Source organism: Gymnoscopelus braueri (genome assembly GCF_963280865.1).
Source record: "Gymnoscopelus braueri genome assembly, chromosome: 4".
NCBI lineage: Eukaryota > Metazoa > Chordata > Actinopteri > Myctophiformes > Myctophidae > Gymnoscopelus > Gymnoscopelus braueri.
Genome location: NC_137605.1, coordinates 8,218,146 through 8,237,905, shown reverse-complemented (window position 1 = coordinate 8,237,905; position 19,760 = coordinate 8,218,146). Strand labels below are relative to the sequence as shown.

Genomic DNA, 19,760 nt, shown 5'->3' with positions numbered 1-19,760 from the left:
CCATTTCTGGGCTGGGAGACTTATCCCGAGGGGTGGGGTGAAGAGCGACAATGTGTGAAACATTAGTTCAAGTACTTATGGGCTCGCTCGAGAAACCTTTTAGTTTTGGGCAGCAGGCGCTTCTTTTCTGTGTCGTCATGTACAAACTGTGATGACAGGAAGCAGTGTCATGCAGATAAAAAGCTACTACACAGGCTACCATTCATTTTCAATGGAAGCCAGCGACATGAAGATACAAAGTGATGCCGTTGTACGTTTGCAGCGTTTATAGCTGCTACAAAATCTACAAAGCTACAATCCAAGTTGAGCTGGCTTCAACTGCAGCTACAAAGCTACAAAACAACAACCATCAAGCTTCAGATCCGTCTGCAAGTGATTCCAATCTAGATGGAGATCAAACTCATAATACTTCATGGCATAAAATAAAAATTATTTGAGAAGGATTCACTTTTAACTAACTGTGAGCTTGTAGATCGGCTATTTTAGAAAATGCATAATTGCCGATACCGACGTCATCAAGACAGTCAAATAATAATTGATAATCGGTCGGGCTCTGAGCGTTAATGTTAGGAATCTGACTAATTCCTTGGTTGTTGCTGTCATTTCCAGAACTTTCTCAAGGACCTGCTGCTGAAGTCTAAGAGGCCATACGACGAGAACAAACTGGACGAATACACATTGGCTACGGTACGATCCCATTATACTTTTAAAGACAGGCCAACAGGATCATTTTAAATGATAGGAGATTCAAATAACATGGAAAACAATAGCCTACTCATGTTATTTGGCATTTTCATAAACAAGAAATAAATAAAAACAACAAAGTCTGTGTTTGAACAGCCAAATCTGCCTTTCCTCCAACACTCAACAACTGGTAAATAAAGTTGTGTGATGTCAGGAGTGGAAGAAATCCACGCTGGTAAACTATATCATAAATAGCAGATCTACAATAGCAGATCTATAAGCTCACAATGTTGTGAGCTTGTAGATTGGTGCTTTTGGACATAAGAGGTTTCAGCACAACAGCAACGATATATTAGAGCTACTGTTGGTACTACTGATACTCTGGCTGTCTTTAATACTAATGTTGTGTTGTGTGTCTTTCAGCTCAAGATCTTTGACTCCAACAACGATGGGAAGCTGTGTCTGTCAGAGATGGCCAGGTTGGTGCTGTGACGCTCAAACCAGCGATCCTCAAGACACATTTACACATCAAAGACAAAAAAAAACACGACCCATTTAACCCTTTAAGACCGGGAACGCATCTGTGTGTCATTTTAAGATTTCTTTGGCTATTCAAAAATAACAGATATACAAGCTCATGAACTGGTAAATCTGCTTCTTTTGAAAAAATCTTGAAAATGTGTGCAAATCTTTGAATATATATATATTTTTTAAAGCGAAAATGTTTAACTCTGTTACAACTTCTGGGGGTCCCTGGTACGAAATATTTGGAGATGGGGGTCCACGGCCGTGGACCGAGAACCACTGATATTATAGCAACATACGTTTTTTTTTTGACTGTTTTTTAGAAGACATTTGTAGAATCCCCAGAAGCAAAGATTTGAGTCACAAATGTTGGCTTTAAAAATACATATATTGAAATACCCACGATTATCCTCGATTTTCCCAAAAAATAGCAGATCAACAAGCTGAGAGCGTGGCACTCGGTGCCGCGCTATGAGCTTGTATATCTGCAATTTTTTGAATAGCCCAAAAAAAATCTAAATTCATCGCTATACCGATAAATAGGAACATGGTTGATATAAACATTGGTCGTGTTGTTCCATGTCCACCATGCAGGCTCCTACCTGATGAGGAGAACTTCCTGCTCCGCTTCCAGGTGGGCCGAGACCACCATCTCACTACTCACAATACAACCCCTCTCTCTCTCTCTCTCTCTCTCTCTCTCTCTCTCTCTCTCTCTCTCTCTCTCTCTCTCTCTCTCTCTCTCTCTCTCTCTCTCTCTCTCTCTCTCTCTCTCTCTCTCTCTCTCTCTCTCTCTCTCTCTCTCTCTCTCTCTCTCTCTCTCTCTCTCTCTCTCCTTTTGTGACACTCTTGTATGATGAAGTGGGTCATTAATTTGTGGAAAAAAGAACATACATATTTGAAACATGGAGATACAAGGTTTCTGCCGACACCAACAATATTTATGTGTCAACTATGGAAGTCCCTTTCCGCCACAGAATTACGAGAAAAAAAACTCACCATTCAGGGTTTTACTTACTTCAGTGGTAGAAATTGGCCTGTTAATGCATATATAATAATACGCTTTTGTACAATGTGTTGTGTGCCAGAAATAGTCAACAAAAATGATGTGTTAACTCATTGAGTGCCCAAATTATTTCTGGCTATTTCTGGCCAGTACGATTTTGATTTTTTTCAATGTAAAAAAAAAGTGCTTAGGAAGCGAGATACAGCCTTTTTCAGTTATAAGTTAAACAAGGAGTGGAAGGAGCTGCAAATCTTCAGATAATGATATCTTGGGTTCTAAAAAAGTGTTTTGAGTTTTTTTCAATTTTTTTCGAAAACACGTCAAACACGTTAATGGCATGTTGCACCATAGCGTTAAAACACGTGAAACACTTTAATGGCACTCAATGAGTTAACACTTTTCACCTCAAAATTATGTAATTTCTGTTTGTTTGTTTGTTTCTGACACAGTTGCTATAAATTACCATTAAGTCTTAGGTGTAAGTTATATTTCTTTGTTAACAAAAAGTTGTGGTAACACTTTACATTACGGTCGGGTCTATCAACGTAAATGTCTATAACACAACTGCATTTAAAATGCATTATAATGCGCTTATAAGGCATTATAACACTCACTCACTATAAATGTTTATGATAATGAAATGGAATGATGTCTTATAGATAATGTTACAGGGTAGTATGATACAATTGTTAACAACTTGTAAAATGTTGTCACCTAACTTAAAGGTCACAAAGTTATACAGTATAATTGTTGTTTATAAGACATTATTCCATTTCATAAACATATCATTTATATGATACATTGCAGCACTCTATGTGCCTTTATAACTGACACAGTTATGGTAATTATAATGTGCTATTCCACTAAGCTTATAATACAGTACATTATGACCAGCACGTCATAAACGTTGTTATGATTTTTTAGACATGATTATAAACATTTAGAACAAGTGTTATAATGCCGTATAAGCACATTATGATGAATTATAAAAGTGCTTATAATGCATTATTGACCCGACCTTAACACATTGGGTGCCAGCATTTTTTCATAACAACTTACGTTGGGTGCCAGCATTCTCCCCATTGACTGCGCTTTGCTGTTTAAAGCTCTAGACTCCACGAGGAGCAAATCCATGTAAAAAAAACATCCATTCATGTTGCGCGATGACCCTGGCTACAGCCTGGAACGATAACATTTCACTCGCGAGTTACAATGGGGGGGGATCGCGCATCGCGCATGACCGGTTTTCCCCACCGGAAACAGATTCGGAGATATAGGTGTTTTAAAGAAGGAAATAGACAGGAAGTGGATGGGAGCCATGTTTTTGTTTCCGGTGATCTATCTGGCCTATCCTTCTCAAGATCACAATGGGTACTCCCAGAGCTGCTCTAGCCCCGCCCGTGTGGAGAAAAACGAAAAAAACAAAAAGACATATTTCACGGTCTGGACCGTGTTCGGCACCGGACCGCTACTCTGCGCAAACACGGTTCAGACCGTGTTTGGCACCCGATATTAATATACCGTCTTACCCAAGTCTTACCCAAGTGTTTTTTTGTTTAGTTTTTGGTTCAAAAGTTAAAGCTCTGTATTCTGTTAGTAATCATTGCTATATATAGTGTTTGTTCAGTAACGGGTGTGTCCAAACCAATTTCATCCAAGTACGAAATTAATAGAACTCCACAAAGATTATTAATCAGCTTAAATTTGAAAGTGTTCTAATTTGATTTGTTCATTTCCGATTCCACTTGTTTATAAGGTATCCTGTATGAGTTCTCTCATGGATGAAATTGATGTCCTGACATGAAAATGTACAGCAATGATTACTATCAGAATATAGAGCTATCAAACACTTACTTGAACACAAAATAGCACTTTCTCGCTCTGTCTTTCTTTTTTAATCGCTATTTAATATGATTACTCTCTCCTCTCGTTCACCTTCTCTCCATCTCTGCTGTCTTTCACAGGGAGTGAAGATGCCCAGAAAAGAGTTCAACACTATCTTTGAGCAGTATGACAAGGTGAGTGCCCAGCTCTGTCATTAAATTAAAGTACACTACTGCAGTGGTCAACATACTCTTTTTTTCTTTATTATTATTATTATTATTATTATTATTATTATTAAAGTAGAAATATCACATTGTAAAAGGCCTGTGTTCAAATATTTAAAAAAATTACTTGAGCAAAAATTGTAAAGTATTGGCCTCAAAATGTACATAAGATCCAGTGCAACGACATTTTCGGTAATTTTATTTTGAAGTTTCAAGTCTGAAAAGTCGTCTCAACCAATCAGAAAGTCCCATGCCTTTAGGCTATGGGACGTTGGAATCTCAATCAATGCAGCCGTGTGAAACAGGGCTAGTGTTTGTTTACAAGTGAGAGAGAGACGACCAGTTAGGCACGTTTGCTACTACGTGGCTTACTTCTAACATATAATGTTCTCAGATACATATTTTAGTGTGCAGATTAAGTTTAAAATTAGTAATACACCGTCTGGATGTCATCTTGAATGAGATTCAAAACAGAGTAGCTTTGTAATTAAAATCAACTGTGTTTGAAGAACGTGCAGCTATGGGAATCAAACAGGTGGATTTAATCTAGATTAATTTATAGTCATGAAAGTGTATCTATGTCATCACATTTGTGTTAACACATTGAATCCGGACCGTTTTTGAGGGTCCGAACGAGAAGTGCCGAAAACGGTCCGGACCGTTTTTGACCCAATTCTATTTTTATACGAGTGGCCCACGTGGGGCGCTAAAACGAAACTTTGACATCACCCAAGGAGTTTCTGAGAAGAAGAGGCTGGATGTGGCTCCATGTCAAAAATCCTTCCGGTCGGCGTTTTCAATGTTATCTCCTTGACTAAAAGCTTAATATCTCCATTTCTTTTTAACGTGGTGGAAACGAGCCGTTTTCGATCGGCGATCACGCTGCAATGGAGGGTCGCGTTGGAAATATTATTGTTCCAGGCGTTAGTCGGGACCCTCCGCCGTCTCGCACGCACGCTTTGTTTACATGCACTTCCGCGTCTGGGCTTCTCACAGCACGAAACGTATAACGCAAGTGGATGGAAGAAATGCAGGCACTCAACGTATAATATTTTAATAAACCTCTGGCACCCAATGTGTTAACAGGAAGTAATTAAGATTGTCTTTTTAGGGACATTTGACTCATATGATATTTTGACATCTATTGTTAGGTATGCCCATATGATTACCACGGATATGCTGTAAAAGTCTGTGAAAAACATATTTTTCATTTCACTACATCTTCAAAGTACCAGAATTAGTCCTAAAGGTTTTCAAAATGTATGCCTTCTCACACGATTGTCTGAGTACCCATTGTACACGTCTGTCTGTCTGTGTCCCTTTTATGCCCATATATGGGTTTCCGTGTCAGCCATGCCCAAATATGGAGTCCAGGCCAGTCTATGACATCATATCGATGACATCATGGTGCTCCATATATGGGGATTTGCATGTTAAATATTCTGGACAATCGCCGATCCCACTGACTTCCCACTCGGCGCATGGGATTGTTTTGATTTAAATAATAATATTTTATAATAAAACATTTTTGGTAAAAATGGAATGGGTCCGCAACCCAAAACGCATTGTGTGGGAACTACTGCTCTACTCTCATACTGTAGTTATTTGGCTCTGTAGGTTGGAGCTGACTACCTCCACCTCTACTCTCTCCACTTTCCTCTCTTCCCTCCTTAGTCAGTGTTGCCATGTGTGCTTATTGTAAGTGACTTTTCTTTAAGGTCGCTTGTAAAGATTAGTAGTTGCGGGTTGCAGTTTATTGGGCTTGTTTCTAAAGTGCATAGTTGCTTATTTGGGCTTGCCTCCTAGCCTGTTTAAACCAGTGGTTCTCAAACATTTTCATGTCAAATTGAGTTCTCTCCAGTGCATCCTGCATAACCACATATTATTTGGTAGTCGGTGGGTCCTTAAAGGGATTGCACATTTGGGGACGACTCACTTGTGCCACTCCAAACAAACACACAGCACTCGCTAAACATGTCGATTAGACTTGTCTATGATTCTCATCAAAATGTTTCAAGCTACACTTGTTGATTTCCGAGTTTTGGTCCTGGTTCTTGCGGATCCGGTAGAAGTGCTCCACATAGCTGGACCTGCCCAGCAGCTCCACAAAATCCTCATCGTGGGTGATGATGAGCAGCTGGAAGTTGCGCTGGCAGGAGCGGCTCTTGATGATCTCTATGAGGGCGCTGGCCAGTGACTCGATGTTCTCGCGGTCCAGGTTTGTCGTGGGCTCGTCCAGCGCCAGGATTCCACAGTTCAGGCAGAAGGTCTCCGCCAGGGCCAGGCGAATAATCAGGGACGCCAGCACTTTCTGCCCGGCGCTGCAGCGCCCCCTCATGTCTGAAGCTGTGTCTCCCTTCACCATCACCACCCTGTAGTGGTACACCCTCCTCCTCACCTCGGCGGACGCGTTCTCATCCACGTCAGACCTGATCTCCACATACTCGATGTCTTGACCCCTGTAGATGCTGCGCCACAGGTCCCTGATAGTCTTGTTGATCTCATCCATCTTTGCGCTGTGGAATTTCATGATGCTTTGGTCGAGGGCTTTGTAGTAGAGGTCTAAGTCCTTGCCGACCAGCTCTGTAGTTCTCATGATGATCATCTTGTCTCTGTAGAGTTCATCAGCTTTGTCATATAGCTCTTCTCGCAACTCCTTCTTGTAGCGGAGCATCTCATCTTCAAAGCCGTGCTGGCGACCCAGTGCCATGCTGCGGTTCCTTTTCAGGTCCTCTATTTTGCGGTCCACTTCGCAACGCTCTTTTTGGATTTGCATGACTTCCATATTGCCCATGTCCTTCATCAGTGCCTGGCGTTTAACCGTCACCTGCTTCAGCTCTGCCATGCGCTTCCTCAGGGTCATGTTGTCCTGAAGCCAGCGCTCTTGGATCTTCTGAGTGTCAATGTCCTGACGCAGGTTTCCCATTACCTTGTTGATCCGTTCCCTCTGTTTCTCAGCCCCGTGGAGATGTGTGTTTGTTTCCTGAAGCTCACACTCCTTTTGTTCTTTATACTGCTCCTTGCCTTCTTCAATGTACTTGGCAACGTCTCTTTCCAAAGCCGTGATAGTCTTCAGTTTGTCTTTAATGGCAATGATCTTCTCCTGTCCTTCCTCGTGCTTCTGTCTCCTGCGCTCCACCAGCTCCTGTTTCTCCTGCTGTAGCTTCTCCAGAGCGGCAGACATGGGCGACAGCTGCTCCCTTGCCTCCCTGATCTCCCTGGTGATGGTCTGGATCTCGGTAGTGAACTCCGTGCTCTGCTCCTGCAGCTGCTGCTGTTTCTGCTGGTCGTTGCCGAGCTGGAGCTTCTCTGCCCGCGCCTCGTTTGCGGAGCTCCTCAACGCCTGGATCTGGTCCTGCTGGTCCTGGATCAGCTTGCGCGTCAGCTCGATATTATTTGACGTAGTGTCCAGTCTGCGCTGGGTCTCTTGTTTCTCCTGGCTGACTTGTTGGATTGTTCTGTTGAGGTCCACTCCCTGCAGCTTGGCTGCCTGCTGAGCCATCTTTCTCTCCACCTCCTTCAGGTCCATCAAGTATCTGTCCATGAGCGAGATGTCCTGCAGACATGCCGTGGCCGTCTCCATCTCGGACACCAGGGTGGACAGCAGGCTCTCCTGCTCCTCCCCGTCTCCCTTCAGCCTCTCGATGTCTCTGTTGGCGGTCTGCAGGTGGTTCCTCAGCCCAGGCAACTCCCTGTCCTGCAGCGCCACTATGCACTGCCTGACAGGCTTGAGAGCCATCATGTCGTCTCTCTTCTTCTCCTTCCTCCTCAGGTCCTGCTCTGTGTTCTTCAGCTTGTCGGGTACCAGCCTCAGTTTGGACTGTGTATCGTTGACGACGTCCTGCAGCTCCGCCTCAGACTGGAAGGTCCGTTGACACACGGGGCAACAGGGCTCCCTGTCCTCCCTGTCCTCCGTCAGCTGGCTGATGAACTGGGTGTAGACAGCTGTGGCGCCCGCCAACATGGCTCTTTGCTTAGAGGTCTTCTCCAGCTCCTCCTGTAGTTTCCCCAGGTCATGGTCCAGATCTTGACTGCCACACACGTTGAAGAACTTCTCTTGATCACTGGTTAACTGCTGCTCCTTCCTGTGCAGCTCGCTGGAGAGGTGACTCTTGTTCTGTTCGCAGGTCGCCAGTTCTTTATTGAGTCTGGTCAGCGTGTCCCTGGAACTTTTTATCTCTTTTGACTTGGCGTAGATCCAGTCCTCCAGCTCTCTCTTGTTGGGGAAGTGACCCAGAATAGACACCAGATCGTCACCATGGCGAGACTTGATTTTACGCACCTGCTCCTCCTTCTCTGTCTTGTCTTTCTTCAGCATGTCCATCTGTGTGCGTGCTGTGGTGTGTGTGTTGAGCATCTCCATCTCTTGGTCCAGCTGCCGCTGTGTGCGGTCCAGCTTCGCTCTCTCTCTCTGGAGATCCACCACCTCAGCCTTCAGCCCATCCACATTGGAGCTCTGCAGCGCGCTCTGCAAGTCCTGCTCTGCCTTGTCCAGCTTGCTGTCCAGTTTGTGCAGCCTGCTGGAGGAACCCTCTAGTCTCTGGAGTTCTGCCTTAAGGTTCCTCAGCTCCTGCTGTTTTCTCCCCTGCAGGTCTCTTTTCAGCTCCACCGTTCTCTCCAGGCCCGTCTTCTTGTCTCTCATCTCATCAACCGACTGCTGCTTCTGCTGCTCTTTCTCCTGCAGGTCCAACACAACTTGCTTGGCTGTCTTTCTCTCTTGCTCCAGTCTGTCAGTCACATTGTGATAGAAGCTCTGCAGCTGCTGCTCAGTGAACGGGGTCTGGTCATCATAACCCTCCAATTCCAGAGAGGACGACAGTGAGCGCACCTGAGAGTCACGACTCTTGATGTTCTGAGCATGGCGGTCAGCCTCCAAATGTAGACGGCCTTGTTCTACCAGGAGGTCAGACTTGACTCTGTTGAGTCTCTGGCATTCCCGGTTGGCTCTCTCCAGCTCCTTCTCACTATCCGTCAGCATCTTCTCTTTCTCCCTCACTGTCTTCTGGTGGTTCTGATACATGTCCTGCAACTGGTCGTCTGAACCCTCGAACACCTGTTCCATGGTCTTCTCCAGCTCTTTGTTGTCTTGCTCCATCTGTTTCTTCCTGCTCTCTAGAGCCTTGATGTCGTTGTCCAATTTCATCACCGTGCCCAGGTCCCGATGGATGTTGTCCGTTTGTCTCTCCAGTGGTTCTATCTGGCTGTCTATCTGTTGGACGCGGTCTTTGGACACTGCCAGTTCCATCTCCTTGGAGGACAGCATGTCTCTGATCTGCTGGGCTTTCTCCTTGTTCTGTTTCAGGTAGCGCAACTCAATCTGGCACTCTTTGACCGCCTGGGCCTGTTTGAGACGCAGCTGACGCATCGCGTCCAACGCCTTGGTGTACTTTGTGGCGGCGAAGATTGCGTCAAACTTTCCTTTGAGGGCTTTGCTCTCGCTGAGCGGCCAGTTGGACTCCTCTTGGTGGCAGAAGATGACATGGTTGAGCACCGGCTTGGACACACCCAGAGCAGAGATCATCTCCAGCTCCGCACACTTGGACGACAGGGTCACCTTCTTACCGTCCTTGACCTTGGTGAGGATGCACTCCTGGGTTTGGAACTGGAGGCTCTTGACCTTCTGGGTGCAGGACATGGAGCGCTGGATGGCCACCTTCTCGCCTTTCATGTCTGTGAACACCAGCTTGATCTGGGCACGCACGTCCGTCTCATGGACGTCCTTTGGGTCGTGAACAAAATTGCCTCCTTTGTGTCCAGGGGGAAGTTCGCCTGCTGTGGCATACTTCAGGCACTCAATGATGGTCGTTTTCCCAGCTCCGTTGGGTCCGACCAGCACGGTGAGAGGGCTGAAGAAAGTGATGACTTGTTTGTCTTTGTCCTCGATCCCGAAACTCCTCACCCCCTGGATACTCATTTTGTCTATCTTTGACATGTTTGCCTGTCACCTTTATGCAACGCGTTGTTAACGACCACCTCCGAAAGCTGTCAAAACCAAAACACGCAGTAAGGAGCTTCACAATACTGAGCCCGTTCTCAGTGCTGATTGGTTGACTGGTTTGATGTCTGGCTGGTTGTTTGAATCACTGGTTGGTTGAGTGGCTAGTTGATTAGCTGGCTGATGGCTCTGCCTGTCTCTCCCACACAGTCAAATTCAGTTAACTCAGACTGTAAACAGTGGACTTACTAGTCAATTTTTGAGTTGAATTAACACTCCACAGTTTGCTGACATCATGCTGACATCATGTTGTGTCGTGCAGTGTGCGAGGACCAAGTGTAGCCGGTCTGGCCCTACCTCTCAGCAGACCCTTGCTACGACTCTGCGTTGTGTTGTGCGTGTTTGATGGACAAGGAGATTCGGTTGCTGTCTTTAGCCGAAACTGTGGCGTATTTATTTCTCTGCATGAAATAAACACAGGGATAATGCAGCAGCATTAGTACACAAGACGTCTGCAACACACCAGTCTGTGGTGGGGAAAAGACGCCATTAAACATGCTGCAGGTGCTGTGTGTGAGTCCTTACAAGTGCTGCTAAACAGTACACAAAAAGTTTGCTAAAACACTCAAACCTTTGCAAAACAACTACACAGAAACACATTAGCACCATGGAATGATATTATAACCTTGTTTCACAGTTTAAGATTATATAAACACTGTAAACATCATTTAGAACAGAAATCTACAAGAGCACAGGACAAACTCTCCTCACCTCAGTGTCTGCCATGAAACAACTGAGTGAGAGAGGGTGCAACGCAGGTAGATGACGTCACTACAGGAAGTGAAGACTTCAAAATAAAAGCATTAGCTCCCAAAACTGTCTTTTGTAGTAAACATACCAAAATAAAAGTGACAATAAATAATATTGGAACAATAAAATAAAACGTGAGGGATTATTGGTGGAATGCATTCCTGTATATTTATATACCTGCTACACAAGCACCACTCTAATCACAGCCAGTGGATTTACGGCCACAGCAAGAGATGGGTCAGTGTCACAGAAAAGCTGAAATGATTTCCCATTGTCAACCGGAGAACGGGGTAAGATGAACTACTTTTTACTTATGTTGACCTCTAGGCAAGGAAAATTTTGATGGAAGTAAAATCTAAACATCTACTAAAACTTCAAGATGTCTTCTATCAATTGAAATAATGAGTGTGCATCTATGACAAATGGTTGTAAAAATATGGGTCTCAAAAAAAAGTGGTCATGTGGTTCAACTTGCCCCAGGTAAGGGGTAAGTTGATCCTAGTCAAGGGGTAAATTTACCCATATGATATTTTGCATTTTCAAGTTTAAACTTGAACAAATAATGTATTCACGTATCAACAATAATTTAATAACACATTTCCCTTTTGCAAATAGTCTTATTTATTTTCTTAATGGTATTTAAACAATATAAAACCAATTAAATAATGTTTGTTATTCAGAACCTTTTAATATTTGCAATTGTTAATACAATATTGAAAACTTCTCTTGAATGAGTGTATTCATCCAAATGAAAGGTCATACAGCATAATTTGAGAAGCAAAGACATAATAGAAAATATGAATGGTGATTAATATTAGGATAATTGGTTCAATTTACCCCAAGGCATTTGGTTCATCTTGCCCCATGGCCACCATTTTGACCTAACCTGGCTAGCTTAATGCTTCAGGCTAATCTTTAGCTAAATGATTCACATGGTTTTATACATTGGAATATCACCAACATGCATGATATATAAGTTTCAACCTGGGTACATTTGCTTTAAAATAAAAATCATTATACATTAACTTTGACCAGCAACAAACACTTTTTTGTGTAGAAATATGCTTATCACTTTGCCCATGTGTCTCTAAACTTCACAGCCAGGTGGAAATGATGGGTGTGTCCTGATTTTAAGGTCACATGACAACTCATGTGTATAGTTTTAAAGATACAGGGGGTGGTTCAACTTACCCAGAGGTTCATCTTACCCCGTTCTCCCCTAAGAATATATATAAGAAAAAAATATACACAGCTGACATTCTGCACATATAATATTCAACTTATTGTTTAGAAGAGGTATTATTATTATTTTTTTAATATTTTATTAGGCAAAAATGTAAAACAGCACAGTTACATTTAAAATACTTTGTCTAACAGGTCCGTTCATAAAAGTCCTTGCGGACTTGTTTCCAATGAGGGCCTTGGTATTCAATTCATAGGCATATATAGTGGCACCACAGTTCACATATCATTAAAAAAATAACAGCAAAAAAATAACACTATGTACAACAACAACAACAAAAAAAAAAAAAAAAGGGGGGGGAAATATGTAAAAGAACAGGGGGGGGGGAGGGTCTGCTGTCTAACGGGAAAATGGTACTACCTCCTCTTTTGGCCTCCTGAAAGGTGATTTTTTAAGGCTCTTTTAAATGAGCCCAGTGAACTGCATTTTTTGAGGGATGGAGTTAGACTATTCCAATCCTGGGTGGCAGTGCTGTAGAAGGAGAATTTGCCCATGTTTGTTTTATGGGTGGGTGGTACCAAATTGTTGTTAACGCTCCCTCTGGTATTGTGACTGTGGGTGTCGCTAACCTTTTGGAGGTATTTACTCAGATATGCGGGAATAGGGGGCATATCGGGCAAATTTGCATTTACAATTTTGAAGGCCAGTCCCATTTTTAGTTGTTTAACCCTGTCTTCCACCCTGAGCCAGCCTAGGCTGGCAAAATGGGTGGGAGAAAGGTGGGTCATGGGCCCCAATCCGAGGAGTAGCCGAATCAGTTTGTTTTGGGAGGTTTGAAGCTTAGTCTTGTCTCTAGGTGTTGGAGTACCAGGAGGTGCAAGCATAGTCAAAAAGTGGTTGAATCAGGGCCCCAGAGAGGGTCCAGAGGGCCTGAGGGTTGACAAAAGAGGAAACTCTGCCCATAAATTTGGTTCTCTGGTTTACTCTTTTGACCACCTTTGTAGCCATGCTTTCACCTGTCAGGTATTTGTCAAGAACACAACCCAAATAGGTAATCTCTTCTTTGCTAGAGATAATTGTGTCATCGACTTTGACCTTGAAATCATTTACATCCATCTGTCTGAGGGAATGTTTGGTCCCAAAGATAATGGATTCCGTTTTCCCAAGGTGTAGTGACAGTTTGTTATCGGTAAGCCAAGTACGGATTTTTGAGAGTTGAGAGTTCAACCTGCTGGTTCTCAGCAAACATGCACATCTGTCTCTCTTATGTGTAAACCAATTACATACTGTAGCTTACCACTCAGGGGTGATGTGATTGGCAGTCACTGTTGTGTAGCCCTTTGTTAGAACTTTGTGCATCCACACTTTCTTTGCCGCCTTTTATCCACAAGTTTCCTAGGGCGTTGGTGGGCATCACTTCCTGTCGATTTGATCAGGTAGGTATCAGGGATCAAATCGACAGGAAGTGATGCCCACAATGCCCTAGGAAACTTGTGGGATCTGGCTGAAACCTGCACCAAATTTCATATGTCATATGTCATACTGGATATATGTCATAGGTGACTGACGTCACAGGCTGGCCACATGAAGAAGAATGTGAATATTATTTTGGTTTGTCAAGATATCGCAGATGTGTTTTGGACCTGAGACATAATTAGACGGGCGGCCATACATGCGCTTGGACATCTCTCCTTTCAATGTGATGTTTCTGTCATTTGTGTCATTTTTTTTATTTGAGCTGAAAAGCATTATTTTACACTTTGGCCATTCAAAAATAGCAAATACACAATCTGCTATTTTAGAAAAATCGTGAAAATGTGTGCAAATCTTTGAATATACATATTTTTAAAGCGAACATTTTTTACTCAAATCTTTGCTTCTGGGGGGTCCCTGGAACAACATATTTTGAGATGGGGGTCCGCAGCCAAATACATATCATTTTGGGGGTCCTTGACATAAAAAAGATTGAGAACCACTGATATAGAAACATACGTTTTTCAGAAAACTGTTAGGATTTAGAAGACACTTTTAGAATTGGCTTCAGGTCTTAATGGGTTAAGGGGAATGGCAGCCATTGTGTGTGCGTGTGCGTGTGCGTGTGTGTGTGTGTGTGTGTGTGTGTGTGTGTGTGTGTGTGTGTGTGTGTGTGTGTGTGCGTGCGAGAGAGAGAGAGATGTTGCCTGTTTACTTCATTGTACAGTACACAGCCAAATGTTATGTGTTGATTTTAAAAGAATAGTAAACATTTTACTGTCTATAATTGTCTCCTCTCCATCCTTCACCCTCCATTCATGTTCTGCCTGTCTGGAATGGCTTCAATTTCATAATGAATAAAAAAATTAATTGAACAGAAAGACAGACAGACAGACAGACAGACAGACAGACAGACAGACAGACAGACAGACAGACAGACAGACAGACAGACAGGTTGTTTTAGAGGCTTTTTCACTGTAACATTAATATCAATCTGGGAACCCATCGCCAACTGAAAATGAAAAACAGCGCCCTCTGCTGTTTGTTCTATGTCTGTTGGCTCTGGGCGGAAGAAAGCGTAGCACCAGAGCACAAGGAAACCGGTGTTTGTGTTATGCCTTCAGCGCATCACTTCCGGTTGGTGCGACTATGTTTTCATTCCCACTAACAATATTTCTACACGGAACACTAACACCACTTCTCCCAGAGAACATGGATCGTTTTGGTTATAAGCCCACTTGTTTCTATGATGAAAGAGTAAGTTAAAATGTGAATATCTTTCCGTGGTTTTGTCTGCTCCGCGGACGCTATTGTTAAATTAGTTTCGGTTTGTTTCGAGGGGGAATGATCGACGGACACGTGAATCCCGCCCACTACATTTGATTGGGTAAAGCGCGGCCTGCTTCCTGATCTGAAGGCACGCCCACGCCCACACAGTGTGTACACGTTATGACGAACCTTCACGACAGATTCCAACGCAGAGCAGAATCTGTTCTTGAGAGATTACATTAATATAAGTGTATATTTTTACACAAAATGATCAAATATGAGCAGCACAAAATACAGGCAGCTGTAAAAACAGAGATATTGGTCGATCCGTTGCGAACATCTACTGTTCACTGTTAACCCTGGGCGTGTCTGTGTGTACGTGTGTGTTTCAGGATGAGAACGGCCACATGGATGAAAATGAGTTGGAATCTCTGCTCAAAGACCTCTGCGAGAAGAACAAGAAGGTCAGTAAACGTGTGTGTGTGTGCGTGCGTGTGCGTGTGCGTGTGTGTGTGTGTGTGTTTGTATGCCTTCATAATTAACATCTATCTGAATATGTCTGCTAGTATATGTACAAATGTACGTACGGATGTGTGTTTGTAAGCATAATGTGTATGTATGTATTTGGGTGAATACAGGTAGGTATGTACGTACGTATGTACATACACATGTACATATGTACGTACGTACGTATGATGTTTGTAAGCATATATGTGTGTATTGGGGTATATAATTGTGTCCCTAGGATGATAGGGGCCAGACGCGGCTTCTGATTGGCTGAAACGGGGGTAGGGATCGCGCGGCTGTGTTAGCTTGGACTGCGTGCGAGGCAGTGTTGACGTCACAGAGGTACTGTGACTACGTTGGACGATCTTTTGCCATTCTGTCCCTATCGGGACATAATGCAACACAACGCACTCCGTCGGGGCTGTAAAACAAGCGCTCCCGCACCCCGCTCATCCAAGGGAAACAAATTTAGCAGGTGTACAGAAGTCCTGACGTTCATCCCCTGGTTCGTAAAGTAATTTCTCTATCATCTTAGAATCGTCTCATATAAGAATTGTGGTCCAAAAATAAACAAACTGTCTCGGCGATATTGTCAGGGAGGTGGCTCTGTATCGTTTATGATAGTCAGTCACTTATATTTGATACAGTGTGTTTCTGGTGAAAATTTAAAGGATCTACACCATGAATTTAAAAAATATATTTAATATTAAATATCATATTTTTTATGTCCCTCAAACGTTTTTCAAAAGGTTTGAGCCTCAGATATACTCATTCCAACTAACTTCTCTCTGGCTTATAAAGCACTTTCACCTGCAATACCACATTGTCCTGATTTGCACGTGGCACTATTGAGCCAGTTTGTATGCATGTTATCTCCTGATTCTGATTGGAAAAAGTAAAAAGAATAATTAAATATTTATATTTTTTTCCTAAATTGGACCTGAAAAACGGGAGGGATTGTACCGCTAGTGACGTCACTTTCGGGGCCAAATCAGTTTGGCCTGTTTTGAGACCAATTTACATAAAACCCCAGATATGCTGTGAAAGCCTGAGTGCTCAAACTGGAGTTTTTTTTGGGATAGAAGAGAGGTAGGGGAGACCAAAAACACACAAAAAAGAAGGAAAAGTTAAAATTCATGGTGTAGTGGTCCCTTTAACTAATTCGGCGGAAGTGACATTATCGTTTTCTCACCGTCAGTTGATGCTTCATATCCATAAGAGTCAAACCGCCGGGATGATTTGTTTATTTCTTTTCTTATTTGACGCGATATTAAAGACGTCTATGGGAATTCAGAACGGGGGTGGAAAACCGCGAACCAGGTAGGATGCGTAACTCAGTGGTGGAAAAAGTACTCAAATTCTTTACTTAAGTAAAAGCACCAATACTGCAATATAAAAATACTCTGTTACAAGTAAAAGTGCAGAATTCAAAATGTACTTGAGTAAAAGTACAGAAGTATTGGCATCAAAATGTACTTAAAGTACCAAAAGTAAAAGTACTAAAATGTTTGAAAATAGCAGATCTACAAGCTCACACTGCTATTTTCAAATAGCCTAGGTATGAAATAGGGCTAAAGTGGTTAATGTATGTTTTATAACATCATAATTTACATCTGCAAAGTAACTAGTAGCTAAAGTTTTCAAATAATTGTAGTGGAGTAAAAGTACAATATTTGCCTCTGAGATGTAGTGGAGTAGAAGTAAAAGTATTGGAAATTGGAAATACTCAAGTAAAGTACAAATATCTCAAAATTGTACTTAAGTACAGTACTTAAGTAAATGTACTTAGTTACTTTACACCACTGCGTAAATTACGTCAGACTTCGGTGCTCTTATGTTATGTTATGTTATGTTATGCTGTTATGTTATGTTATGTTAAATAATATGATATATTATAATGTAATATCATGTTTTGTCCTATAGGAGCTGGAGGTAGCTCAGATCCCGGCGTATAAGACAGCCATCATGGCTCTATCAGATGGAGGTAAACTCTACAGGACAGAGCTGGCCCTGGTGCTGTGTGCTGACGACTGATGACAGGCCATCATCCACGTGTCACCGACCCCCCCCCCCCCCCTCCCCTCGTACCGTGTGTGAAGTAGCTATCAACTCCAATCCAAGAGCCTAGGATATATTAGAATTTTGTTTTTTTACTTTACGTTTTTTTTTAGATCTATTTGCCAGCAGCAACGTGTGTGTGTGTGTGTGTGTGTGTGTGTGTGTGTGTGTGTGTGTGTGTGTGTGTGTGTGCGTGTGCGTGTGCGTGTGTGCGTGCATGTGTGTAGGTAGGAGTAATTTGTTGGAGACGTTTCTGTCTCGCAAAGTCAAATGGCAGCAACTGCAGATGGCTCTAATGTTGACTTGTGTCGTGTGGTCCAAAAGTATCATTGGTCCAAAAAGCCTGAGTCATACTTAGTTGTGCATTGCGACGTGCACTGAAAAAAAGCAGATCTATACGCTATGTATGTATAAGCTTGTGAGATACCTGAGTTTTTTAGATACAGTACCCCACAATGTGAGCTTGTGAGATACAGGCATTTCGAGACACGGCACACAACTAAGCATAAATCAGGCTTAGAGGGATATAATATCGCTGAGTGGAACGCATGGGGTAATGGTTTCTGGTCGATATAGGGGGTCTAAAGGCTAGTGTAGCACCATTGACCCAGTTGAAAATACATCATTTGTGTTGTTCGACACTGCCATGTGACTTGGGCTCGGCAATATATCAATATTGAATCAATATTATATTGATATTGTGATATGAAACTAGATATCGTCTGGGATTTTCGATATTGTATTATGGTGATATGGCATATTGTGTTGTCTTGTCCTGGTTTTAAAGGATGCATTACAGTAAAGTGACTGAGCTTACCTGACGGTTCTAGCTATTCTATTATAATTTTTTCCCCCACTTTGTTATTATAATATATAGGTATTTACTGATTATGTATGATGATTATTTATCAAACATCTCATTGTAAATGTTATCCCCAATAATCATGCCCACAATATTGTCACAATATTGAGGTATTTGTTTAAAAAAATATATGGTGATATTAGATTTTGTCCATATTGCCCAGCCCTACATGCGGCTAAAATCCTTCTGTTACTTTATCCATTTGTAACTCAAATGTAGCCAAATGGTTAAATGTGCAATGCCTAACATTCTTGCCCTATGGGATTCGAACCTCGGGTCCCCCACGTGAACGCCAAACACGGACGTATCTTTGATTTCAAAGGTGGGGGGGTACACGTTTTGTACCAGACATGTCCCCCGTTTTCCCCCACCCCCCAAATGCGTACCCGGTGCCAAAAATAAGAGGTTTTTACAGTGTAAATTAGCCTTAAATGTTTGATTACGATTCACGGTATACTACTAAAGGACACCGATTTGTAAAAAAACCCCCCGCAAAATCCAACAATAAAGCCATATCTGGAAAATGTACATTTTGAATGGACAAGGACATAACCAGTGATTATCAACCCCTTTCAATGACCCAGTGGTTCTCAAGCTTTTTAATTTCAAGGACCCCCGTAACTCTTGAGAGTGTACAAAATGGGTCAATTTGGTTCCATTTGGACACTCTCGGAGTTACAGACTTGTAAGGGTGCATTTGGGACCACCTCAAGTAACCCAGAGGGTCCCTGGACCACACTTTGAGAACCACTGCATTAGGCCACATAGTACATACCCAATTTGATTTTGTTTTTCTTTTATCTCTGGGATACCGATTACCGGTATCTACACTGTAACAAATTCAGTGTTAAAGCCGGAATCCGTAAGATTTATGGCCTACTATTTATGGCCTGTCTCCCGTGCAAGCACCGAAATATCTCCTCCTGAACTGCGACAGAAAGCTTATTTGGCCAGATAGATGGGGAGATATTGCACTTTGAGCTTCCTCTTGTCAACCAGTTGGTGTCCGCCCTGAGCACAGGGTCAAAATGTCTCAATGTAAGAGTAGGGAGACCACCTCCACAGCAGATGTACTAGTTATATTGTATTAACATACTCTAACATATGGACAGTGGAGAAAAATCAAGTGAAAAAATAATAAGGTAATTCAACTATATTTGAAAAAGGGCTGAAGTTGTGAATTCATTACATAATTGTGTAAGTTTGGAGTCCCTTCCTAGTGGAACTACAAGTTTAATATTTCTATTTTAGATAACTGAGTGAAAGTCAAGAGGTTAGTTACTGTCCACCACTGCATATGGATTGGTTCAAATAACATTTTAATCACGCACAAAAAATATGGATTGCAGCTTTAATTTAACTCCATTTGGTTCCTAACTATCAATCATTTAGCTGGGGAC

General features: G+C 42.5%; 2 protein-coding genes across 2 annotated transcripts in view; one reads left to right on the top strand and one right to left on the bottom strand.

Moving 5' to 3' along the window:
* Window positions 1-17,500, top strand: part of calb1 (calbindin 1) — a 59,488-nt gene extending 41,988 nt beyond the window's left edge. Inside the window, exons 6-11 of the mRNA XM_080427049.1 lie at window positions 610-687; window positions 1,108-1,163; window positions 1,804-1,843; window positions 4,180-4,233; window positions 15,326-15,397; window positions 17,364-17,500. Coding sequence (XP_080283175.1) covers window positions 610-687; window positions 1,108-1,163; window positions 1,804-1,843; window positions 4,180-4,233; window positions 15,326-15,397; window positions 17,364-17,474 — 411 coding nt within the window. The 3' untranslated portion in view covers window positions 17,475-17,500. The remainder of the gene's footprint in view (window positions 1-609; window positions 688-1,107; window positions 1,164-1,803; window positions 1,844-4,179; window positions 4,234-15,325; window positions 15,398-17,363) is intronic.
* On the bottom strand, window positions 6,245-10,195 carry LOC308084469 (DNA repair protein RAD50.L-like; the record flags this gene model as incomplete). The annotated part of the gene is made up of 1 exon (XM_080427134.1): window positions 6,245-10,195. The coding sequence occupies one exon, from the start codon at window positions 10,193-10,195 to the stop codon at window positions 6,245-6,247; it is 3,951 nt and encodes a 1,316-aa protein (XP_080283260.1).
* Window positions 17,501-19,760: the final 2,260 nt, after the last annotated feature.